At 32.5% G+C, this 27,537-nt stretch overlaps 1 protein-coding gene across 1 annotated transcript in view; it reads left to right on the plus strand.

Moving 5' to 3' along the window:
- The window catches only part of VWA8 (von Willebrand factor A domain containing 8), a 404,132-nt gene that overhangs the window by 14,722 nt on the left and 361,873 nt on the right, over positions 1-27,537 (plus strand). Inside the window, exons 3-4 of the mRNA XM_051983869.1 lie at positions 10,855-10,985; positions 13,302-13,412. Coding sequence (XP_051839829.1) covers positions 10,855-10,985; positions 13,302-13,412 — 242 coding nt within the window. The remainder of the gene's footprint in view (positions 1-10,854; positions 10,986-13,301; positions 13,413-27,537) is intronic.

The following is a 27,537-nucleotide window of genomic DNA, read 5'->3' on the forward strand; positions in this document are numbered from 1 at the left end:
ATAAACTCACATACACAAACAATTCCCAAAGTATATTCAGTTAATTATTAAAAGTTAAGTAGGAAAATATAAAAAAGTGTTTGTGACTGGTTGTATATACATTCTCATACTTCTGTAGTTTGTATTTGTTAAATGAAAGAAAAGGAAAATAAATACCTATTTTTCATTTTAATAGCCCTGATTTTGTTGCTATTTAGTTTCAATGAAATCATTCTTTATTAGGTTTAAGACAAATTCTAGGAGATATTCACTATATGGAGGGACCTTCTTTGCTTTCCTTGTCTGACAGTCAGGCACTTACACACTGGCATATACACAAAATTGTAGATTTCAAGGTTTATACCACTTGAAGAAAAAAAAGTGGGGAGAGGGATCATAAAGCAGTGATACAAATTAGTATGGCCTTACAGTTCAGAGAACAAATACAGGTATCGTGTTTAAGAAAAAATAAATTGGAGATTTGATTTATGATCCCAATATAGTGCTCTTTAATGTCCTTGATATTCTTAACTAACAAAGTCCTATCTCTGTGGGTATGAAGATAGCTCACAGACTTGAACCTTCTGAAAGACTGTTTCATTTTTGCTTGTCAGCAACATTGAAAGGATATTAAACTTCATGAAAGTGGTATGTATTATAAAATCCTGCTGTTTGCTGTTTGTCTTATTTACATTTGATATTGTATTCATTCTCAGTGGGATGATTTGCAGATCACAAATAGCATAGTTCTTCAAATAACATTTGCTTTTACTAACCTAAAAACTTTAGATGTATACTTTGAAAAGTCTTTTCAGCATCAGTGAAGCAAAAAGATTGTGGGTACTCTCATCCTTCTCTGAAAACCACCAAGAGCAACACATTAATAAGAGTAACTGCTGTTACTTTAATTACTTATAATAGTAAGCTGTGAAAACTTAAAACTGCATTAAGACTTTTGGGACACCTTGTACCATGTAACAGTGTCTTCATTATAGAGCATAGTACTCTACAATTTTCAAAATCCTTTTATGTATGGTGGTTGATGTGGTCCTCATAATCTGTAAAATTGTCAAATCTGTTTTTCTTAATTTTTATAGATGATGAAATAGAGATTTAGAGAGGTTAAATTATTTGCTTGAGATCATGAGGCTAAGTCTTTTGGCTTCAGTCCTGTATACTTTCCACTTTGCCTCTCATGGCTCATAACTACCCTTTTTGGTAACACCTAAAATGGCATGGATTTTGCCAACCCTCTTGGGATCAGCTAAAATATTTTGGTTTCCTGCCACAGTCATAAAAACAATCATTTGGAGCCCTTCTCATTGAGAACTCCTTTGTCATTTGCTGCAGAATCCATAGGGATATCTAAGCAAGAGATCTTTTTTTTTTTTCATAATTATAACTTTTTATTGACAGAACCCATGCCTGGATAATTTTTTACAACATTATCCCTTGCACTCACTTCTGTTCTCACTTTTCCCTTCCCTCTCCCCACCTCAGTCCTATACATGTTAAATATGTCACAGTATATCCTAGACACAATATATGTATGCAGATCTGAACAGTTCTCATTGCACAGGGAGAATTGGATTCAGAAGGTAAAAATAACCCGGGAAGAAAAACAAAAATGCAAACAGTTTACATTCATTTCCCAGTGTTCTTTCTTTGGGTGTAGCTTAAGCAAGAGATCTTAATAGTGACACATTTCATATCCCATATCATAAAGGTTAGGCATCTACTTGAGATAAAGTGCAAAAAAGTAAAACTTGTTCCCAAATACGTTAAAAACCTTTGAAAGGAATTCTTCCTTAAAACATTCTCTCATTTAACATCTTTAGATTTTTTGTTATACCTTTTGATGTGCTATTTAATTAAGTCACATTTTTCATAGTTTGCTCTTAGGAATATTTGTATTGGGGCAGAGCCAAGATGGCAGAGTAGAGGAAGCACTCAATTGAGTTCTCTCAAGCCCCCTCCAAACAACTTTAAATCAAATTCTGGAGTGGGAGAAGCAATAAAAAAGTCCAGGGGAAACATTCTTCCCAAGACAACTTAGGAGGTTAGAAGGTAAGGTCTGTGATGTAGGGGTAAGGACTGGCCTGGATTCCACATGGATGCAATACTGGTGATGGGATTAGATGATGTTAACAGAAGCAGCAGCAACATTAGGAACTGTCAAGTCAAGAGACTGTAAGGACACCTGCAACTGGTCAAAAATAGATTACAACACTGGATATAGGACTAGATGCTGTTTGGTAATTTCATTTCCTATACTCACTTCTGGTCATGGGTCAAGGGCAGAGAGGAGCACTTTTGGTCAAGAAGGAGCAGGGTCCTTGAGGTACAATATCATATTGGGTATCAAGAGAATAGGGAATCTGAGACACAGTATCTGTTCTAATACCAAAGAATCAAAGCCCCCTTCTTGGGTAAGAACCAGATTACAGATCAAGAGAGCAATTGCTGCTCCCCAGTTTACACTATCTCGGAAGCATCCAAAACTTCCAAATGCCCAGAAATAGATCTGAAAACAGCAGTTTGAAGAAGCCTCAAGTTTGAAACAGTGCCCCTGCTCCCACTCCCCATATTGGGAAGAGGACTTAACTTTAACATAAAGGGCAAAATCAAGAAATAGACTGGAAGAATGAGCAAACAACAACAACAAAGAGCAATATGATTATAAAAAGCTACTATGTTGATTAGTAAAGATCAAGATTCAAATTCAGAAGAATTTAATGATGTCAAAACAGCTACAAGGAAAGCTTCAAAGGGGGAAAAATGTGAACTGGACACAAAACCCAATAAGAATTCCTGGAAGCTCTAGCAAATATCCAATATAGGTTAAACATATGTAGTTCTTCTAAACATATTTCCACATTTATTATATTACATAAGAAAAATCAGATCAAAAAGGGGGAAAAAAGAGAGAGAGAAAACTCGAGCCAAGCAAATAGCAACAACAAAGGTGAAAATACTATGTTGTGATCCATCTTTAGTCACCATAGCCTAGAAAAGGCTCTATCACAACTCTATTGGATTTGTCCTGAGTCACCTCATTGTTGAATAGAGCCAAGTCCATCACAGTTGACCATCACATAATCTTCTTGTTGCTATGTATAATGTTATCTTGGTTCTCCTCACTTTATTTAGTAGTAGTCATGTAAGTCTTTCCAGGCCTTTCTGAAATCATACTGCTGATCATTTCTTATACAACAATAATATTCCATAACATTCATAACTTTTTCATCCATTCCCCAAATGATGGGCATCCATTCAGTTTCCAGTTTCTGGCCACTACAAAAAGAGCTGCTACAAATATTTTTGCACATATGGGTGCTTTTCCCTCTTTTAAGATCTCTTTGGGATACAGGCCTAGTAAAAACATTGCTGGATCAAAGGGATGCACAATTTGATAGCCCTTTGGTCATAGTTGCAAATTGCTCTCCAGAATGCTCAACCCATTTTTTTTATCTTATTTTTCTCCTTCCTTCACTCTGTGATCCATCCAGATTTAATTGTACCTCATCCTCCCATTTTTGTGCCTTTAAACAGGGCATTTTCATAATTAGAATGCACTCCTTGTCCCCTTTGACTCTTAGAATCTCTTGTTTCTTTTAAAAATTTAACTCGGGCATAGCCTTGTTCATGAAACCTTTCCTGATATTCCAGTTGTTAGTGTTTCATTTTTGTCTTAATATCTTTAAAAAAAGAAGTCCCCAGAATCTAATTGAAGTCAATCAGCAAGCATTTACTAAGTACATACCATGTGGCAGTTTCTCTGCTAAGTGTAGGGGATGCTAGTAAAAGAATTAAGCAATGTAAAGTTATATTCTAATAAATACTTGCTGATTGAGAGAAAAGTTAAAAGGTGACAGTATAGATGAACAGTATGAACCATTCCCATCTTTCCTTAATATTTGTAAGTTATACATTATTACGAATATTTAGGCCATAATTTTTACCTTAACTTTCCTTTATTTATATAATGGATTTATTTAAAAGCCTGTATATTATACAATCTCATTTGAGAGGAATTTGCCTTTTTTTCAAAATTTAAGCCATAATGGAGATGACCTTTATGTGATATTTTAGATAATAGTGAATATGCTGATATTATTTACATATAATATTACCTTATAAATTAAATGTATGTGCATATATACATATGTACACACACACACATACATACATATGCATTTGTATATCTCCACCATCAATAAGCATCTAATATCAGGAACTTTTTGAAAGTGCTTCATTGGTTAGCTTCACAATCTGCTTATATCTGTTGTTTCTAAATGATATTAAAATTTTAATTACTCAGAACCATAAAGCAAGATCAGTTGAAATCGTCTGTTAAAAATGGGCTTTTGTTACCAGAAGAAGCTCAGAGTCATCTAAAGAATTCTGAAGTCTCCTGAAGACAATCCAGTCTGCTTTCTTCCTCCTATTTAATTCTGGGTTCAATTTGTTCTCTGGTGGTACTATGTATTCTAAATAGATATACTAATAGGAAAGCATTGTGGATCACCCCCAAGGTCCCTTTTTCCTCTAGTATTATGATCCCATGAAATTCATTGGAAGGACTATGAAAGGAATGCATATTGGCAATAAAATAAATAGGAAATTTTGCTTGCTACTAAATGATTATTATAATTTTGTATGTAAAAGGAAGTTAATATAATGAAGAAATAGAAATAATGAGTTGTTGAATGATTGTGGATAGTATCTTGATTGTTAATACTATAATCAATATTAGGGGTTTCTGGAAAAGAGTATCTTAGTTTTGAATATATTGAATTCTTGGGAATCTCTTTGACGTATACTGCACTTTTTATTATGTTCTACAGAATGGTTTGTTTTTCAGATGGTACTGATGTGCTGTTTTACATTTTTGTTTCCATTTTTGGCATTGTTTCTAAGTATGACCCACATTTTCTCAAAGTCATCCTAAAAATACAGCAAGTTTTAAATATTAATGTAAAATATACCACAAGCACTCATAGCAGCATGATATGAAAACCTTTTTTTTTGTAGTGTAATCTACTTTCTTGATAAGCCAGATAAAACTATGCCTTACTTTGAGGGAACTTTTTACATATAACAACCTGAACTTTTAAAACAAATAAAATAGACACTGGTATTTTGGGTAAAGCATGTCAGTAGCATTGTTTTTGACTTCAGAGATCTATCTGCTAGGTAGGGTATTATCTAAAACAAAGCAAATTTGAACTTTTATTGGAAGAGATAAATAGAGTTTGATATGTTGTTTTGGGGCTCAGGCTGAAAATTGGAATATAGCAATTAAAAAATATATATATATACATATATATATATACACACACACATATATATATGTATGTGTATGTATATATATATATATATGTATATATATATATATAATATATATTTATTTATTTATTTATTTTAGAGACTACATCTCCCTAAGTTGCCCAAACTAAAAGTATGGAAGCCATACAGCTTCCCCCCATTGCTGGCCCCATTGCTGATTATAATAGAATCTTTGACCTGATCTTGTTTCTGATCTCCTCTCCTTAGGCAGCCTAACTCTTTACACTTGGGAGCTCATCATATTGGAACTCAATTTTGTGCAGACATCTTAACCACTCTAGAAACTAAGTGCTCTTAAGATCAAGAAATCTAACAACCCTCAGCCTTGTGGTCACTTGGTTTGCAAGCATACTTTTTTTTTTTTCTTTTACTTCTATTTGTTGTTCAATCATTTTTTAGACATGTCTAATTTTTTTACTCCATTTGGAGTTTTCTTGGCAAGGATAGTGGAATAGTTTACTATTTCCTTCTCCAGCTCATTTTCCAAATGACATATTGAAGCTGAGGGTCATATAGCTGGTAAATGTCTGAAGCCATATTTGAACTCAGGAAGATGAATCTTCCTGATCCAAGCCCAGTGCTCTCTCCACAATGTCACTCAGCTGCTCAGTATCTTCCAAACTGCTTTTCAGTTACCCCAGTAGGCTTTGTAAAATACTAAGTCTTTACTAGTAACTGGAGTCCTTTTGTTTATTGAATTCCAGGGCATTGTTGCTTCATATTGTTCAGCCAATCAGTTTTATCAATTGATGTTTCCATTCTTATTGGAACTATATGCAGTGTCTTGTAATTTTCTTCTGATTTAATGTTAATTTTTACTTTTTCTGTAGGTAGTGGGTGGTGTGACTACAGCAGCCTAAGATTTCTACAGCACTATGTGGTTGTTTAATTTTCATTAAAGTTTGGTCAATTTCATTTCTTGTAGTGTTTTCTACTATCAATGTGTAATGCTTTCTCAACTTTTATGGAAGTATTATGTGTGATATTTGTGAGTAATCTCTAAACCTTTTTTTTTTTTTTCAAGTTTGAACCTTGTTTTTTTCTTATTTTTAAATTTTCTTATTCTGAATTTCACCCCAAATAAAATGAGCTCTTCCAGTAGAACAGAAAGATAAGATTGTATACAACACTGTTTAAGTACCTAAAATAAATGTTTAAAGTATACTTGAAAAATATAATGTAACTGTCAAAGATGTCCTTTTTGTTATTCCTTCTGACATTATTTTTATTCTGTTCTCTTACATTAAAAATGCTTTAATGATTTTTTTTTCTTTTTAGAAACCTTTCTCTACCTCAGTTCTTCCCTACCCCATTAGAAAAAAACCCTTTTAACAAATATGGATAGTCAGGCCAAGCAAATACATGCCTGTGTTCTAAAAAATGTATATCTTATTTTATAATGTGAGTCTATAACTTATCTGTCAAGAGGCAGGTAGAATTGTTATCAGTCTTTGCAATTAGTTTTCCAGGATTACATTAAATTTTCCATAGAATTTGTCTATTTTTTCATTCTCTGCTTTGAGTGTTTGCACATAAGATACTGTTATCCTCATAGCAACCATTTTATTTATGTTTATCATGAGCATTGGAAGAGGTGTCTCAAGAAATTTTGTTTCTTATTGCCTTTTATGTTGATACCAACTGCACTAGTCTATTTGCTAGTATGAGATTTAAAACTTATGAACATTCTTTCATTTTAGCTACAACTTCCAACAGTTTTCTTGATTTTGTTTATCATGAGAATATTAATACTTATGTGCTCCACTTCTAATATTATGATAATTTTTTAACATTTGTCAGTTCTTTCTCTGGCTTTAGACAGCATTTTCTATCATGAGTCCTGTAATTATCTTGAATCATTATATTTCTGAGAAGAGTTAAGTCACATCACACAATTTTCCTGTTCTTATGTACTTAATTTGTATCTGTTTATCTAAGTCTTTCCAGGTTTTTCTGAAATCAGCCTGCTCATTCCTTGTAACACAATAGTATTCTATTACATTCATAGATCATAACTTGTTCAACTATCTCCCAATTGATTTGTATTCTTTCAATGACCATTTCTTTGCCATCACAAAAGGAGTTCTATGAATATGTTTGTACAAAGAGGCGCTTTCTTCTTTTTTTTTTTTTTTAAATTCTTTGGCTTCCAAATCTGGTATAGTGGTATTGCTTCATCAAAGTACATGCATAACTTTGTAGTTCTTTGGTCATAGTTGCTTTCCAGAATGGTGGATCAGTTCACAGCTCCCACAATGCATTAATGTCTCTATTTTCCCATATCCCAACCAACATTTATTGTTTTTCTTTTCTGTCATATTAGCCAATCTGGTATGGTATGGTATGGATATGGTACCCATACCCATATGGTATAATGTGGTACCTCCGAGTTATTTTAATTTGCATTTCTCTAATCAGTAGTGATTTAGAGAATTTTTTCATATAATTATAGATAACTTTAATTTTTTCTCTCAAAACTATCTGTTCATATCCCTTGAAGATTTCTCAATTGGCAAATGACTTTTATTCCTTTAGATTAGACTTTGTTATCTATATATTTGAGAAATGGAGCCTTTATCAGAGATACTTGCCTTAAAACTTTCCCCCCAGCTTTCTGCTTTCCTTCTAAACTTGTTTGTGCCAAGCTATTTAAATTTAAAATAATCAAAATTATCCTTTTTTACATCTTTTAGTGCGCTCTCTATCTCGTTTGGTCATAGATTCTTTCCTTCTTCATAGCTCTGACAGGTAAACTATTCCTTACTCTCCCAATTTGCTTATAGTATCATTCTTTATGTCTAAACTATGTACTTATTTTGATGTTATCTTAATATAGAGTGTCTATGGTTTATACCTAGTTTTCTGCCATATTGTTTTCCAATTTTCCCAGAAGTTTTTGTCAAATAATGAGTTCTTATCTCAGAAGCTAGGATCTTTCACCTTATCAAATAGTATATTACTGTGGTCATTTACTCCTGTGTTGTGTACTTAATCTATTCCACTATATTTCTTAGCCAGTAGCAGATAGTATTGGTTATCACTGCTTTATAATATAGATCTGGTATGAGTGGACTACTTTCCTTTCCTTTTTTTTTTTTTTTTTTGGGTTGTTGTTGTTAATCCCCTTGTTATTCTTGGCCTTTGGTTCTCCAGATAAATTTTGTTGTTATTTTTTACTAGCTCTGTAAAATAAGTTTTTAGAAGTTTGATTAGCATGGTACTGAATAAGTAAATTAAATTAGGTAGAATTGTAATTTTTTTATTATATTGACTTGATCTACTTATGAGCAATTAATTCTTTTCCATTTGTTTAGATCTGACCTTATTTGTGTGATAAGTGTTTTGTAATTATTCATATAGTTCCTGTCTTTCTATTCATAGACTCTCAAGTATTTTATATTGTCTACAATTATTTTAAATGGGCTTTCCCTTTCTATCTGTTGCTGTGAGATTGGTAATATGTAGAAATGCTGATGATTTATGTGGGCTTATCTTTCCCCCTAAACCCTTTCTATTCTAAACTTTCCTATGGCAGGTATCCTCCCATTCTCCTAGGATTACAACCTAGATATATTCTTTAACTCCTCACTATTTCATCTCCATGTCTACTCTGCTGTCAAGCTTTTTTACATCTCTCAGATATGTCCTTTTCTCTCTTCTCAAATTGCTGTTATCCTGGTACAATCCCTCATCATACCATATCTGGGACTGGCTTTGCAAGTAGACATTTGAACCTAGAATTGAATATGAGGAAGAGCTGACTGGTTGTATTTGGAAAATTGTGTGATACTTCTAAGCATTCCACATTTTTCTGTGGCATAAAAATCCAGCTGTTTAACACAGATGTTCTGTACATTTACATTTACAAATCTTGAAATGCCACAATCTCTGGAAAATCAAAATGAAGCATGATCAGAAGGCAATAGAAAAATGGGCCAGGTTAGAACACATTTCTGACTTCAAACAGTAAGCAAGCTTCAGAGTAGGAGATATTGGTTATGTCCAGAAAAAGGAGTGGGATAGTGACATCTAAGAATAACAGATAGACAACCAGAGTGCTTTACTGTGTCTACAAAATGAAATATAGACTTGGAGGAAGGTCCTCTATGTAGGATTAAGTCTATATTGAGAATTGATGAAAGAACATTTATAAGAGTCTCACAGGATAAGAAGGCAGGGATGGGTTTTTATCTTACACACAATTCACAGAAGTCACAAAGATCCTGCTAGAAGGAACATCAAGTCCACCTGGTCCAAGACTCTCATTGTACAGAAAAGGGAATTGAGGCTTAAGGAGTTTAACCTTTTACAAGCCTTTTACAAGGTCATCCGAAATTCAGAGGTGATTCTTCCTTTGCTCTTGCCTCATGATGTCACAGATACATTGAAGTATATGATATTATTTCCTTTAGTTTACTTCATATATGATTGGAAGTATTCATAATAAGCACACAGAGAAAGGTTTGCTTTTTTTTTTTTAACCTTTTTAAGTGACAGACCATGTTACTGTGCCTTGTTAAGTAGAACAAACAGGATGACCCATAGCCTATATCTGGAAAAACGGTGTTCTAGAAAAGTAATTTACCCACTAATTGTTTTTAAGACATCATCTCAGAGGAGGCCAGTTACTACTGTGTGAGGTTCCTCAGGGAGTGCTGAATAGTAAAGGGAAAATGAAGGACCATTAAGGTTAATTTAATATTCCCTTAGCCATGGAGAATTACTCACTAGAGGACCTGCTGAGGTGAGTGTTACAGAGGTTGTGGGTAGCACAAAGTGACAAGATAAATTCTAGGACAAGCCATCAAGTAAATCAGGAGGCCAGCTAGTGTGTGTGTGTGTGTGTGTGTGTGTGTGTGTGTGTGTGTGTTTGTGTTTATAGGTTTAGGTATATTTATCTTTTGAAGGTCAGTGGGTGGAGGACCTTTTGATGTTACTCTTTTCCAAAGTTATTTTTCTTTTTGTCTCAGAGAAAAATTCTTGGCTCCTATTAATCTTCTGAGAATCAAACATATTTAGAAAATGATTTAATTTTTTAGCAAAGGCAAAGAAATAAGGGTTAATTAACCTGAAAATGAGACAGAAGTGTAATTCTGCAAAAGATTTAGAAGGGATATTTTTTTGAAGGAGACTTAAACTTGATGTATAGAATATCTTGTGAAAATCTTTATACTATTACCAGCTAAAGTGATAGAATCTTTTTCTCTTGAGATTATTTTTAAGCTTGCGTAGATTGGGGGATGGCTAAATATATTAAATAGAACATATGAAAAATGGATAGATGACCTGTTGAGAGGTTGTTATAAAGTAATGAGATTATTTTTATAAGTCAGACAAAAGCTAGGTAATCATTTAGTCATCACATACTTATAGAAAAACTTTTAAATTTCCTTTGATTCCTTTGATTTTGTGGTTAATTCACATTTTATTATATCAGAATATGTGCTCTTTTGAAACTAAATCACAGTTTGAGTTTTATACTTAGTTGGGAGTTTAATTTCAACTTTATTTTTTCTTCTTCTGAAGTTTCAGACTCATTGGCGCAAACTGTAGTTCAGCATCTAAGATGGATAATGCAGAAGGATCTTTTAGGACAAGATGTCTTTCTAATTGGCCCTCCTGGACCTCTTCGACGTTCTATTGCTATGCAGTACCTGGTGAGCTATTTATTTCTGTGAATTCATGAGAGTGTTTTTAGATTATTAAAGTAGCATTTAAAAAATGAAATGACTTCATGTGATTAAGAATGCTTAAAAATAGCAGGATTAATTCATTGCTTAAAAAATTTATTTTTAAAAAAGTCATTAGGTGGGTTGTTGCTAAAGATTTTGAAGTAAGACCAAAAATATGTGTTTACTTCCCCTTGGAAGCAAACATGACTTTTAGAGCTTTGCTAATCTTATCATGACTAGACAGCATTCAGTAATTTAGAAATATAGTCATAGGACACAAGACAGAATCAGCAAATTTCTGGTCACAAAACAAAACCCAGTTTTAGAATACCTTGAGGATATTCTTTTATTCCATTTTAAAAGATCAATCCTGTTAACTATTTTAGATGTTATAGTGATACTCATTTAACTGTGTCTAGCAACTTAGTAAAGTGAATTTAAATTTTCAAATTCCAAAATTTATAAGCTGTATTTACTTCACTGGCATCATGGATAGGCATTGTTCTGGTAGTTTGATAAAGACTTGATCAACTAAAACAGTCTTATGTACTTTTTAGAGTAAAGAGAAAATCCTTCTCAGAAGCACTTGTCATCTTTGTAATCTCCTTTCTTTAGTAATTGTAAGTCTGGCATACCACTGACATATACTTTCCCTGACAGTGTCTTATAAATGAATCACAATGTCATTAAGATCTTGTAGAATAATAGTTAAAGATATTTGCAAAAAAAAAAAAAAGATAAAAACTGGATTTTCCCTAACAGTTCAGAGCAGATGTCATTGCCAAGACATTTCTGTGACATAAAGGATGGCAGCTTCTATTGTTTTCACTTTGTAGATATGTTGAAGAAAAAGCAATTTGCTCATGTGCACATAGCCAACCATCGGAAGATCCAGGTTTAAAATTAGTTGTCTTCTAAGATAGTGTTGTAGATCCTATGCTGTGTTCCCTAGTCATATTCATCCTTGACTTCTCCCTCTTGTTCACTCCATATATCCAAATCTCATCTTTTTGTTTTCTTTCTATAACATCTTTTATGTATCTCCCTTCTTTCTAATCACCCAGTTCAGGCCCTCCATACCTTTTAATTTGATTAATGCAATAGTTTTCTAATCGGACTCCCAGACGTCACTTTTTTTTAACTTTTGCCCATTGCTCTTATGTTCTACCCTCTAGGAACAAGCAGAATAAATCTCATTCCTCTTCCATAAGATGATCATTTTGATAAATTAAAATTTTTTTTGCAATTATATGTAAAAACAATTTTTAACATGGTTTTCTAAATTTTGAGTTTCAAATTCTCTTCTTCCCTCCTTTCCTTCCTCTTTCATTTAGGGGGCTAGCAATTTGGTATAGATTATACATGCACAGTCATGCAAAATATATTTACATATTAGTTATGTTCTGAAAGAAAACATAGATCAATCCCCCTCGTACTTCCTACATATACAAAATTAAGTAAAAGATAGTATACTTTGATCTACATTCAGATTTCATCAATTCTTTTTCTGAAGATGGAAAGCATTTTTCAGCACAAGTCCTTCATAATTGTCTTGGATTGCTGAGGATAGCTAAATCATTCATAATTAATCATCATATAATATTGCTGTTAGCATCTTCTCATGGTTCTGTTTATTTCACTTTGTATCAGTTTGTGATTTTCTGAAATAAGCCTGCTAATCATTTGTTACAGCACAATATTATTACATTATAATACTATACCTAGCATTTTGTTCATTCATTCCCCAGTTGATTATCATTCTCTCATTTCCAGTGCTTTATCATCATACAAAGAGCTGCTATAAATATTTTTGTACAAATAGGCACTTCCCCCATCATCTTTATTTGATATTTTTGGGATACAGACCTAGTAGTGATATTGCTATGGATCAAAAAGTATGCATAGTTTTACATAGCTCTTTGAACATAATTCTAAATTTCTCTCCAGAATGGATCAGTTTGCAACTCCATCAATGGTGTATCAATTTTACCACATCCCTATCAACATTTGCCATTTTTCTTTTCTGTCATATTAGCCAATCTGATAGATAGATGTAAGGTGGTACTTGAAATTTGTTTTAATTAATATTTTTCTAACCAATAGAAATATACAGTATTTTTCATGGTTACAGATAGCTTTGATTATTTGAAAGTTTTAGAAATTCACTGATTAGTTTTAATGCAGAATTATTCTTCAAATAACAAATTGATTATAGGACAGTTGCACTGGCAGATAACTTAGTCAGGATTTGATATTCATATTTGAATTTCATTTGTAATAATTTCATACTATTCTCCACAGGAGTTGACCAGGAGGGAAGTAGAGTATGTTGCACTGTCCAGGGACACCACTGAAACTGACCTGAAACAACGAAGAGAGATCCGGGCTGGAACTGCTTTCTATATTGACCAGGCAAGTTGCTATTTCACCCCAAAACTCTTGATCGTTGCAGCCAGAGTTGTAAATGGCAGGGTATTGATTAAATACTAGAGATACTGTTGTAATGTATTGTATTTTATTTCCCTGCCCTTGAGAATGCAGTGATGAATTGGTATTAAGTGAGACCACAGATAAATATTACTGTGCTAAAAAAATATGGATAAAGAACAATACCATTGACTTTGTAGTTACCTTTTCATTCTTCCTCATTATTCCATGTTGGAGGAAGGTTTTTTTTTTTTTCCCCACAAATGAAGAAAATACAGGAAACAATATATCATCATCTATGCACTAATCATTTTTAATTTGAAAAATCATTAAGAAAATGTATTCATGATTAATATAGAATTATGTTTCACATGATTGATTATACATGTATAACATCAAATTGCTTAGTCTTACAAGAAGAGGAAAGGAAAAGAAAGAGAGGGAGAGTTGCAATTTAGAAAAATATTAACTTAATAGAAAAAATTAATGTAATTGGCCAAAAACCTGAAATGTTAGTTTTCTTTAATTTTAAGTACAGATTTGTAACTCCAGTAATCAAGTTTAATCAAGTTAGAATGAAGCCACTTTAAATTTTTATTCAAAAGCTTTGTCATAAGTGTTTTAGATGTTCAAGAAATTCCTTTAACAGAGAGAATTTCTCATTGATTTTATCTTTCAGGTTGTTGCTTTAAGGATATTTATACAGAGGTTATTTGACTATGATGAATCAAATAACATCTGGTTCAAAAAAAAAAAGAGAGGCTATTTTACTAGTTTTTTCAAAATCACATTCACATATATTTGGACTTTTTGTTGAAGTTTGACAGAAAAAATGTTCTAAAACAGCCAGATTAAAAGATCTAAATGATCTTTTTAAGAAAAAAACATTAGTACATAGTTAATATTTTATTTCTTGTATTTTTTCCATTTCTGAAAAGAAGTTCATTTTCTCATTGTTAGAGTTCAGCCATAGGGACTTTTATACATTTAGTAGCATCACATTCATAAGTAGGTATAAGGCTCTCTTCAACTATGTATAGAGAAGCAAAATAAAAACTTAGTCCTAGAAGTTGGTTTAAACAATCTGGGACACTGCTTAGAAGGTTTGTTTGTTTGTTGTTTTCATTAAAGCCTAGAATACAGAATGAATTTAAGACAGATCAATTAAATAGATATTCATTAAGTACATGCTACATGTGTAACATTGTTCTAGTTGGTGGAGGAGGTATAAAATTTAGGTAAGACATGATCCCTGCCTTCATGAAGCTTATATTCTGTTAGAGAGGTACATAAATAAGTGCTGATAAAAGAAAAGTTCAGTGTACATTGTGGGGCCTAGCAGGGATGAGGAAAGGTAGACATTCAATAGGAGTGAGCAAGCAATTTGGGCACAGAGAACACTGAACAAAGATGGAGATATGTGGGTGGGGTTGGTAGTAGGGGGTTGAGTAAACCAGTTTAGAAAGTAGCAGATGTGGAACAGAATAGTAGAGATATGGGATGGAAGATCAAGGTGCTAAAAAACTGGAATTTCTTTCATTTGGAAGGAAGTTGGAACATGCTGGGCAGTTTGCAGTGTTTTGAGGAATAACATGTTTAGACCTATACACATATCTAAAGAAATAATTTGATGATAGTATGAAAGATGAATTGGGAGTTGTAGGACCTGTTTGGATATATATAGGCAGGTGACAATGAGGACCTGTAATAGAATAGTTACAGTTTGACTAGAAAATGAATGAATTAATGAAATCAATAAAAATATATTGTGTTTACAGTGTACTATACATGTTACTTAGTACTGAAGACAAAAATACAAAAGCAAGATAATCTCTGATCCCAAAGAGCTTATATTCTAGTAGACCTATATTGGTCTGTTGGCTAGGGAAGGTTTTATGTGAGGAGCTGATCCCATTGGATATTGAATTGACATGACTTTTTTTTTAAGAATAATGGTAGTATGATATGATTGAGTTGATTACTGAGCCAAAAGAAAGAGCTAGAAAGTTTTGGAGTGACAGTTGGAGTTTGTGTTTGGTAGTAGAGCTGAGAGCAAAATAACAAGTTGATGACACAGTCTAATCTGGTGGTCTAGGGCTGACTAGGTATCATGTGCAAACTGAATTTGTGTTCACTCATTCACTAGTCAAGCCATTCTAACTCAGAATGAGAATTGGCAGCTGATCTCTTGGTTAGAATAGTATTTGTTAATCTTAGAAATATACATGTTTTAAAATCTGGGAATAGTAGCTTGCATAAAGCAGTTTATTTCTAGGAAATCAGTTTTGTAAACCTGGCATCTTACTATGTCAGATAAATGATTCCAGGCAACTATAGTAAGCCAGGTGAGAGGTGATTAAGCCCTCATATCTATGTGAAAGGAGAGAAGAGTGTTTATGAGAGATGTGTTAGCAACTTAAAGGACAAGATCTGGCAACCAATCTAACTCTGACTTCAGCCTAGAGCCTACCGCATGCAGGCAGATACCTCTGGTCTCATCCTCAAGGATGGCTGGTATAGATATAAATGTCATTTGCATAGAGCTCTAAAGGAGTTGATGACATTACCAAGTTAGAAAGTATAGAAAGAAGAGGGGAGTCTTAAGACAGAAGTTTGGAACACAACCACAACTGGGAATCAATGTGATATGGAAAAACCAACAAAGGAGACTGAATGAGAAAGAATAGTTAGAAAAAAAGGAGAACCAAGTGAAAGCAGTGTTACCAGAGAATATATAGAAGACAGTGGTTAATACTGTCTAATGCTGCAGAAAGGAGGAGAAAAATAAGAGAAAAAAAGCCGTCAGATCTGGCAATTAAGACATTATTGTTAGTGATGCCAGAAATAAAGAAAAGAAAGAAGAGAGCATTCACGACGCATTTAGAAAGATCCAGAGGAAGACAGACTTTGAAAATAATATTACTGTTATAAGACTGTTTGCATTATTTGGACACAGTATTCCTGGGGCAGATATCAGATATATGAATACTAAACCTAAAATTAGTTTTTTGACTGTTGTGCTATATAAGTGACATTTATTGAAGATGAACTCTATCTAAAGTCTCAGACTTTTTCAGATGAAGTACTGTTTGGATGTATCTTCTCTATATATGGCTATATACATTATCCATGTGAAGTTGTTGTTTTGAACTCAAATATGGGACTTTTATCCTTATGTCTATCCTTGAAAGTAGTCTTGACACTACTCATGAAGAAGAGAATGAGGAAAAAACTGTCATTTAACAATAATAAAAATTAAAAACAAAATGTTTGTTTTGACCTTTAAAATTTAAAGTTTATAAAACATTTCATGTAGATTATCTCATTTGTGCCTTACAACAAATTCTAAGTATGAGGCAGATACCCTAGGTATTATTCCCCTCATTTTATGTATAACAAAACTGACTCTTTAGTCACTATGTGACTTGCACAGAGCCACATCTAGTATCTGAGTTGAGTTTAGAACTTAGGTATTTTTGATAACGAGGAAGCCAATAATGATTTTATTTTTGTTTGTTTGTTTGTTTTTTGCAGGGTACTTGGGGTTAAGTGACTTGCCCAAGTCACATAGTTAGGAGGTGTTAATTATCTGAGGTTGAATTTGAAATCAGGACTAGTGCTCTATCTACTGTGCCTAGAATATAGCCTAGAATATTACAACCTAGAATACAGAATTACTACCCCTCAATAGTGACTTTAAAGCAACATTCTATGAAATTGAATGAATAGATGAAAAAAGATAGTATGAATTAGAACCATGAATTTAGAAGAACATAGAAGACACTATAATTCTATAAATCTCCTTTCAGTTACTTCCATGTCCTTTCAATAACATTAGTTTATATGTGGAAGAGATCTCATATAAAGATGATATAACACTCTTTTTATTATTGACCTATTTTTTCTCTTTTTTTTGAACCAGAACTCTTGCTATAAAAAATGTCTTCTTTAAATTTTTGTGTGTGTGATGGAAGTCTTGAGAGACATGAAAACATAAGCTTTTAATAGATAGGGGGACATATAATCAATAGCCTAGATTGTAGATACCACATGATTTTATTTCTAGTAGTGATCACTAATCCCTTGGTTTCACATACCAGCTAAAGCTATATTCTTACACTTTTGTGAAATTGGCACCATTTCTGACTTACATTAGTTGATTTATATTTCAGATATCAATTTTTTGTCTTTATTTTTAATGGTAATGTTTGTGATTTTAAAATGTATGAGAATATGAAGATAAATGTTAAGGATTTAATTGTTTAAATCTTGTTTTCCTGTTGTGCTATACATTACACATTTAACAAGCTTTTCTTATTTAAATGAATTGTATTTGTATATGTACAGTACATAGAGTACACGTCCTGGCATCAGGAAAACTTATCCCCCAAGTTCAAATCTGGTTCCAGAAACCAGCTGTGTGACCCTGGACTATTAATTAATTTTAGGTGCCTCATTTTCCTCATCTGTAACAAATACTGTTTTTAAAAGTATTATATTTTCCCAAATACATGCAAAAATATTTTTCAGCATTCTCCTTTGCAAAACTTTGTGTTCCAATTTTTTTTCCTCTCTCCATCCCCTCTCCCCAAGACAACAAGCAATCTGATATAAGTTAAACATGTGCAATTCTTCTAAACATATTTCATATTTGTAATGCTGAACAATATAAATAAGATCAAAAGGGAAAAAACACAAGAAAGAAAAAAGAAAACAAGCAAACAAACAAACAACAACAAGATGAAAATACTATGCTTTGGTCTATAGTCAGTCTTCATAGTTTTCTCTCTGGATGTGGATACCACTTTCCATCCCAACTCTGTTGGAATTGTCCTGAATCACCTCATTGTTGAAAAGCACTGACTCCATCACAGTGATGATCCCATAATCTTGTATAGTATTCTTTTGATTCTACTTACTTCACTTAGCATCAATTCATATAACTCTTTCCAAGCTTTTTTGAAATCAGCTTGCTCATCATTTCTTATGGAACAATTATATCCCATTACCTTCATATACCATAACTTATTTAGCCATTTCCCAATTGATAGGCATCCACCCCATTTCCACTTTCTTGCCGCTGCTGCAAACATTTTTACAAATGTGGTTTCTTTTCCTTTTTTTTTTGTGATCTCTTTGTAACACTATTGGATTAAAGAGTATGCACAGTTTGATAGCCTTTTGGGCATAGTTCCAAATTGCTCTGCAGACTGCCCTCCACCAACATTAGCGTCCCAGTTTTCCCACACTCCCTTCAACATTTGTCGTTATTTTTTTCTGTCATCTTAGCCAATCTGAGAGGTGTGTAGTGGTACCTCAGAGTTGTCTTAATTTGGATTTCTCTGATCAATAATGATTTGGAGCAGTTTTTCACATGACTAGAAATGGTTTCAATTTCTTCATCTGAAAATTGTCTATTCATATCCTTTGACCATTTGTCAATTGGGGAATGGCTTGTATTCTTAAAAATTTAAGTCAGTTCTCTCTATATTTTAAAAAAGAGGCCTTTATCAGAAATACAGGATATAACACATACCCCCACCCAGCTTTCTGCTGCCCTTTTAATCTTGGCTGCATTGATTTTTAACAAATATTATTTAAAAAAAAAGAGGAAGAGAAAAAGTGTCTGCAAAACTAACAAATAGAAAATACCTGAAATTATATGCAATTCTTTATACTGTGAATCTCTCAAAGAAATGGACAAAGGTGTCTTCTTAAACTTTTTCTTTGGGGACATGTGTGTTGTTTGTAATTTTGCAACATTAACTTTAAGTTATTTACTACTTGATGTCCATTTTGCTTTGTTGTAATCATTATATATATTGTTTTATGTAAGTTTCTTCATGATTTTCTCTAGTCATCATTCTTGCCATTTCTTTTTTTCATTACTTTAATATATCAGTTTGTTTAGCCATTATCTACTTGATAGGTATCTACTTTGTTTCCAATTTTTTGCTATGACAAAAAATGTTACTATAATATTGTCTACTTTCAAGTCAAGCAATATGTAATTTAAAATCATTATAAATGTGTTGCAAGGCATCTCCCTTTACTCATTTGGTTCAAAGATTTCTTTTTTAAATATATTTTCCTTTCTTACTTGGTCTTCATGATACCACATACTACAAATTATTTTCCTGTGAATCTCAATGTTTATTCTTAGTCTTCTTCAGTGGCTCCTTATAGTTCTCCCAATCTTCAATTTCAGTGTGGTCCAAGGACTTTTCTTTTCCTTTATCTTATTTCTCTTTACTTTTTCCCCATTTTCATTCATTCACTACCATGATTTCCAATGCTTTTGGACATTTCAAATTGGATGTCCTGGAGGCATCCCAAATACAGCATGTCATAAAACAAAATTTTTTATCTTCCTCTCCGAAACCCTTTCCTCTTCCAGATTTTCTTGTTCCTTCAAAACCTACTACTTAGTTGTGGACTGATGCAATCAATCTGGAGAGCAATTTGGAACTATGACCAAAGGGCCATCAAATTGTGCACACACCCTTTGATTCAGCAGTGTCTCTATTGGGTCTATATCCCAGGGAAATCAGAAAAAAGGGAAAAGGACCCACATGTGTAAAAATGTTTGTAGCAGCCCTTTTCATAGTGGCAAGAAACTGGGAAATGAGTGGATGCCCATCAATTGGGGAATGGCTGAATAAGTTATGGTATATGAATGTAATAGAATTCTATAGTTCTATAAAAAATGATGAGCCGGCTGATTTCAGAAAGGCTTGGAGAAATTTACTTAACTGAACTAATGCTAAGTGAAGTGAGTAGTGGGGAAACAAGTTTTATAGCAAGTATCTTTGATAAAGGCTCCATTCTTCAAATATGTAAAGAACTAAGTTAGATTTATAAAAATATGAACCATTTCTCATCACATAATCATATTGTTGCAATGATATGATTTCTGGAAATCTTTAATCTTGGTTGCATTGGTATTGTTTGTGTAACACCTTTTAATATGATAAAATTATTCACTTTATATCTAGTAATGCTTTCTGTTTTTTATTTGGTTATAAATTCTTCTCTTTTTCCATGGATCTGATAGTTAAACTATTCTTTGCTCTCTTAAATTGCTTATAGTATCACCTTTTATATCTAAATCATGTACCTATTTTGACTTTATCTTGGTAAACAGTGTAAGATACTGTTTTATACCTAGTTTTTGCCTAATTGTTTTCAAGTTTTCATAGCATTTTTTGTCAAAGAACAAAGTAAATTATAGTAAAATAAAATTCTTGGCCCCAAAGCTGTGATATTTGGGTTTATCATTGTTGATTATTATGGTTAATATATCTTGTACATTTCATCTATTACACTGACTCATCACTCTGTTTTTTATACAGTAGTAAATTATTTTGATGATTACCATTTTATAATATAGTTTAAGATCAAGTATAGCCAGGATACCTTCCTTCACTTATTTTTCTTTAATTCCTTGATGTTATTGAACAAAGTTCTTCCATTTGAATTTTCATCATTTTTTATAGTTCTCTAAAGTAAATTTTTCAGTAGTTTAATTGATGTGGCACTGAATAAGTAAACTAATTTACGTAGAATTGTCATTTTTTATTATACTGGCTTAGACTACCTGTGAGCAGTTAACTTTTTTTAATTGTTTAGATCTGAATTTCTTTGTGTGAAATGTGTTTTCTAATTCTTTTCATGTAGTTCTTGGGTTGTTTTGGCAGGTAATCTCCCAAGTATTTTATATTATCAATAGTTATTTTGAATGGAATTTTTTTTTTATAATTTGTGCTGTACTTTCTTGGTGATAAGATAGAAATGCTGATGATTTATGTGAGTTTATTTAATTTATTTATTTGTTTTATTAAAGCTTTTTATTTACAAAACATATGTATGGGTAATTTTCCCAACATTGACCTTTGCAAAACCTTTTGTTCCAAATTTTCCCCTCCTTTTCTTCAATCCCTCCCCTAGTTGGCAGGTAGTCCAATACATGGTAACTATGTTAAAATACATGTTAAATCCAATATATGTATAAATATTTATACAGTTATCTTGCTGCACAAGAAAAATCAGATCAAGAAGGAAGAAAAAGAAAAACTGAGAAAGAAAACAAAATGCAAAAAAACAAAAAAGAAAGAAAACAAAACAAATAACAGAAAGTGAGAATGCCATATTGTGTTCCACACGCTGTTCCTACAGTTCTTTCTCTGGGCGTAGATAGCTCTCTTCATCACTGAACAATTGGAATTGGTTTGAATCATCTCATTGTTAAAGAGAGCCACATCCATCAGAATTGATTGTTATATAGTCTTCTTGTTGCTGTGTATAATGATCTCCTGGTTCTGTTCATTTATTTAGCATCAGTTCATGTAGGTCTCTCCAAACCTCTGTGAAATCATCCTGCTAGTCGTTTCTTACAAAATAATAATATTCCATAGCATTCATATACCATAATTTATTCAGCCATTCTCAAATTGATGGGGATCCATTCAGTTTCCAATTACTTGCCACTACAAAAAGGGCTGCCATAAACATTTTTGCACATGTGGGTCCCTTTCCCTCCTTTAAGATCTCTTTGGAATATAAGCCCAATAGAAACACTTCTGGATCAAAGGATATGTATAGTTTGATGATTTTTTGAGCATAGTTCCAAACTGCTCTCCAGAATGGTTGGATCCATTCACAACTCCACCAACAATGTATCAGTATACCAATTTTCCCACATCCCCTCCAACATTGGTCATTATCGTTTCCTGTCATCTTAGTCAATCTGACAGGTGTATAGTGATATCTCAGAGTTGTCTTAATTTGCATTTCTCTGATCAGTAGTGATTTGGAGCACCTTTTCATGTGACTACAAATACTTTCAATTTCTTCATCTAAAAATTGTCTATTCATGTCCTTTGACCGTTTATCAATTGGAGAATGGCTTACACTATTATAAATTTGAGTCAATTCTCTATATACTTTAGAAATGAGGCCTTTATCAGCTCCTTTGGATGTAAAAATGTTTTCCTAGTTTATTGCTTCCCTTCTAATCTTGTTTGCAGTGATTATCAAAATTATCTATTTTGTGCTCAATAATGATCTCTAGTTCTTCTTTGGTCACAAATTCCTTCCTCCTCCACAGGTCTGAGAAGTAAACTATCCTGTGTTCTTCTAATTTATTTATAATCTCATTTTTTATGTCTAGATAATGAACCCATTTTGACCTTATCTTGGTATGCAGTGCTAAGTGTGGGTCAATGCTTAGTTTCTGCCATACTAGTTTCCAATTTTCCCAACAGTTTTTGTCAAATACTGAATTCTTATCCCAAAAGCTGGGGTCTTTGAGTTTGTCAAATACTAGATTGCTATAATTATTGACTATTTAGTTCTGTGAAACTAACCTATTCTACTGATCAACTTCTCTATTTCTTAGCCAGTACCAAATGATTTTGATGACTCCTGCTTTATAATATTGTTTTAGATCTGGTACAACTGGACTACCTTCATTTGTTTCTTTTTTTCATTAATTCCCTTGAAATTCTTGATCTTTTGTTCTGCCAGATGAAATTTTGTTGTTATTTTTTCTAGGTCAGTAAAATAGTTTCTTGGGAATTTGCTTGGAGCACTTGATATTTTTTCAGTTGTTTAGATCTGACTTTATTTCAGTTGTTTAGATCTGGAAAGTGTTTTGTAGTTTTGCTTGTATAGTTCCTGACTTTCCCTTGGCAGAAAGATTCCCAAACATTTTATACGCTTGACAATTAATTTAAATGGAATTTCTCTTTGTATCTCTTGCTGTTGGATTTTGTTAGTGATATATAAAAATGCTGATGATTTATGTGTATTTATTTTGTATCCTGCAACTTTGCTAAACTTGTGGATTATTTCTAATAGTTTTTTTAGTTGATTCTCTAGGGTTCTCTAAGTATCATCTGCATATCATCTGCAAAGAGTGATAATTTGGTTTCCTCATCATTTACTCTAATTCCTTTAATCTCTTTTTCTTGTCTTATTGCCAAAGCTAGCATTTCTAATACAATATTGAATAGTAATGGTGATAGTGGGCAACCTTGTTTCACAACCCGGATTTTATTGGGAATGGTTCCAGTTTACATATCATCACATATGATGCTTGCTGATTGTTTTAGAGAGATGCTACGACTATTTTAAGGAAAAGTTCATTTATTCCTCTAATCTCTAGAGTTTTAAATAGGAATGGATGTTGGATTTTATCAAATGCTTTTTCTGCATCTATTGAGATAATCATATGTTTTTTGTTAATTTGGTTATTCATATATCAGTTATGCTAATAGTTTTTTTTAATATTGAACCAGCTCTGCATTCCTGGTATAAATTCTACTTGGTCATGGCGTAATATTCTGTGGATGATTTTCTGTAATCTCTTTGCTAATATTTTACTTAAGATTTTTGCAACGATATTCATTAGGGAGATTGGTCTATAATTTTCTTTCTCTGTTTTCATTCTACCTGGTTTAGATATCAGTACCATGTCTGTGTCATAAAAGAAATTTGATAGGAGTCCTACATTCCCTATTTTTTCAAATAGTTTATATAGTATTGGAGTTAATTGTTCTTTAAATGTTTGGTAGACTTCACATGTGAATCCATCTGGTCCAGGGAACTTTTTCTTAGGGAGTTGATTAATACTTTGTTCTATTTCTTTCACCTTCCCTTCTTTCCCCCAATTATAATAGATTTTCTTTGCCTGTTCCTGAGATGTAATTTCCCTCATTTTACTTCCAGTTTCCCTCTTTTTTTTTGTTACAATCCCCTTTCTATCTCTAGTTTCCTTTTTATATTATAACAGTAAAATCAGATTATACATGTACTCTCTATGTAAATGCATAACAAAAATATAGTTCTCAAGAGCTTTTTTTTTTTCTTTTTACCTTTTTATGCTTCTCTTGGGTTCTATATTTCGAGGTCAAATTTTTTATTTAGCTTTGGTTTTTTCAAAGAAAATAAATGGAATTCACCAGTTTTATTGAATGTCCATCTTCTTCCCTGAATATAAATGGTCAATTTAGCAAAGTAATTTATTCTTGGCTGCATTCCAAGTTCCTTTGCCTTTTGGAATATCACATTCCAGGCCCTTTCATCCTTTAAAGTGAAAGCTGCTAGGTCCTAAGTAATCCTTATTGTGGTTCCGTGGTACTTGAACTGCTTCTTTCTGGTAGCTTGTAATATTTTTTCCTTGGTCCAATAGTTCTCATAGTTAGCCATGATATTCGTTATGGTTTTAGTTTTGGGGTGTCTGGTGTTCGGTGAATTATTTCAGTGGTCATTTTACCTTCTGATTCTATGATATCCAGGCAGTTCTTTTTGATGATTTTCAGGAAAAAATAGTATCCAGGCTCTTTTTTTCATCATGGATTTCAGGGAGTCCAATAATCCTTAGGTTTTCTCTCCTAGAAAACTCTCTTAGAGCTATTTTTCAGGTCATTGTTTTCCCAATTAGATATTTTACATTTTTTTCTATTTTTTTCTATTTTTTTTTTTTTTTGGTTTTGCTTGACTTATTCTTGTTGTCTTATTGAGTCATTCATTTCCATTTGTTCAGTTCTGAATTTTAGTGAATTATTTTTACTTACTTTTAAAATTTCTTTTTGTATTTGTCCAATTGAATTTTTAAATGACTTGTTTTGTGCTATGGAATTTTTTTCCATTTCACAGATTCTGTTCTTTAAAGAATTATTTTCTTTTTTCTGTTTTTCTGCAAGTTGTTTTCTTTTTCTGCTTTGTCAGATCTATCTTTTAATGAGTTTATATGCCTTTTCCAAACCCTCTTGCAAAGTTTTCATTTTCTTTCCCCATTTTTCTTTTAGTTCTCTTTTGAGATCCTTTTAAATTTCTTCTAGCAGAACCTTGTGTGATGGGGACCAGGTTATATCACCTTATGGGACTTCATGTGGAGACAGTCTGCCTTTAGTCTCCTCAGGGTTTGAAATCTGTTATTCTCTCTCACCATAAAAACTGTGTGTCAGCAGAGTTCTCTTTACTTTTTTACTCATTTTTAAAAAATGTTAAGGTCTGCTTTTAGGACGGGGAGGTTTTCCAAGTTTCCTATATAAGTGGCTGGATCTGTGCTGTGTTTGTGCTGATTCACTCCTGGTGCTGGATGGGTGTGGCCAGGTCCTGTGGATCCCGTGAGATTATGGCGTTTCAGGGTTCACTCTTTACCCTTTGTGTTTGCGTTGGATATTTTATAACTTCTCTGCTGATCCACTGGCTTGCAACCAGGGCAGTGTGGCCAACACTGATACTGTGGATTCCTGTACATTCTCTGCCATACAGAGTTCACATCGCCCCGGACTCTGCACTATCTGCACTGGCGTTTTTTGCTCAGCCTGCTTGTGCTTGGCTGTTTCCTTCCCATTTCCAATTGAAACAAACCTTTTCTGGCAATTTTTGAAATTACCTTCTGCTGGTAATTTGTTGCACTCCCAATATTTGTGGATTCTGCCAGTCCAGAGCTAATTCAGAGGCTGGATTTGCTAATTAGTTTGAGGGTTGTAAGAGAAGGTCAGAAAGAAACTGTGTCCTCTCCACCATCTTGGCTCTGTCCCTGGAAGTTGCTGTGAGTTTATTTTATATCTTGCTACTTTGCAAAAGTAGTGTAATAATATATCATTTGCAAAGAGTGATTGTTTAGTTTTCTAATCCTAACCCTATTCTAATTCCTTCAATTTCTTTTTTTTCTCTCATTGTTGAAGCTTAACATTTTTAGCACAATATTGAATAATAGTGGTGATAATGGGCATCCTTGCTTTATTCCATCTTTTTGAGAAAGCTTTTAATTTATCCCCATTATGGATAATGCTTTCTCATTGTTTGGGATAATATTCCTTATAATTTTATGGATGTTCCATTTATTCCTGTGCTCTCTAATGTTTTTAATAGGAAGGGATGTCATATTTTCTGCATCTATTGAAATTATCATATAATTTTTATTGAATTATTATTGATATGTTTAGTTATATTGGTTGTTGTCCTAATATTTAAATATGCCTACATTTTTGGTATAGATCTCATGTGGCCATAGCATATATCCCTTATATGTTGTATAATCCTTTTTACTAAAATTATATATTTTTTTTGCATCATTATTCATTAGGGAAATTAATCTGTAATTTTTTTTCTGTTTTGGTTCTTCCTGATTTATTTATCAGCATCATATCTGTGTCATAAAGGAAATCTGATAAGATTTTTTGGCTTATTTTTCTAAACAGTTTATATGGTATTGGTACAGTTCCTTAAATGATTAATAGAATTTGTTTGTGAATACATATGGTCCTGGAGATTTTATTCTTAGGGAATTAATTGATGGTTGTTCAGTTTCTTTGTCTATGATGGAATTATTTAAGTATTCTATTTCTTCTGTTAGTTTGGGCTTTTATTGTTTTAGATCCATTTCACTTAAATTGTCAGGTTTATTGACATGTAATTGGCTCATAATTTGCTTTAATTTCCCTTTCATTGGTGGGAATTCATCCTTTTCATTTTTGATACTAGTAATTTAGTTTTCTTTTTTAAAAAAAAAATCAAATTAACAATGTATTATCTATTTACCTTTCCCCCATAAAATTATCTCCTACTTTTATTTATTAGTTCAATGGTTGATTTTTTTTTTCAATTTTTATTAATCTCTCCTTTGATTTTTAGGATTTCCAATTTGGTGTCTAACTGGGGATTTTTAATTTGTCTTTTTTTATTCATTTTTTCCTTCTTTTAACTGTATGCCTGATTCATTGATCTGCTCTTTCTCTATTTTATTGTTGTAAGAGTTTAGAGATATAAAATTTTCTCTGCTCCTTTGTTTGCGTTTCATAAATTTTGGTATGTTGTTTCATTGTTGTCATTGTTTTAATAAAATTATTGCTTTTGTCTGTGATTTGTTTTTAGACTCATTCATTCTTTAGGATTAAAATACTTAATTTACAATTAATTTTTATCTATCTTACCATGGCCTTTTTTAAATGTAATTTTTATTGCATTGTGATCTAAAAAGAATGTGTTTTATATTTCTATCTTTATTTGATTGTGACTTTTTTTGCCCCATTTCATGGTCAATTTTCATATAAGTGCCCATGTACTGCTAAGGAAAGGTATATTCCTTTCTATCTAT

Source organism: Antechinus flavipes, chromosome 3, assembly GCF_016432865.1.
Source record: "Antechinus flavipes isolate AdamAnt ecotype Samford, QLD, Australia chromosome 3, AdamAnt_v2, whole genome shotgun sequence".
NCBI lineage: Eukaryota > Metazoa > Chordata > Mammalia > Dasyuromorphia > Dasyuridae > Antechinus > Antechinus flavipes.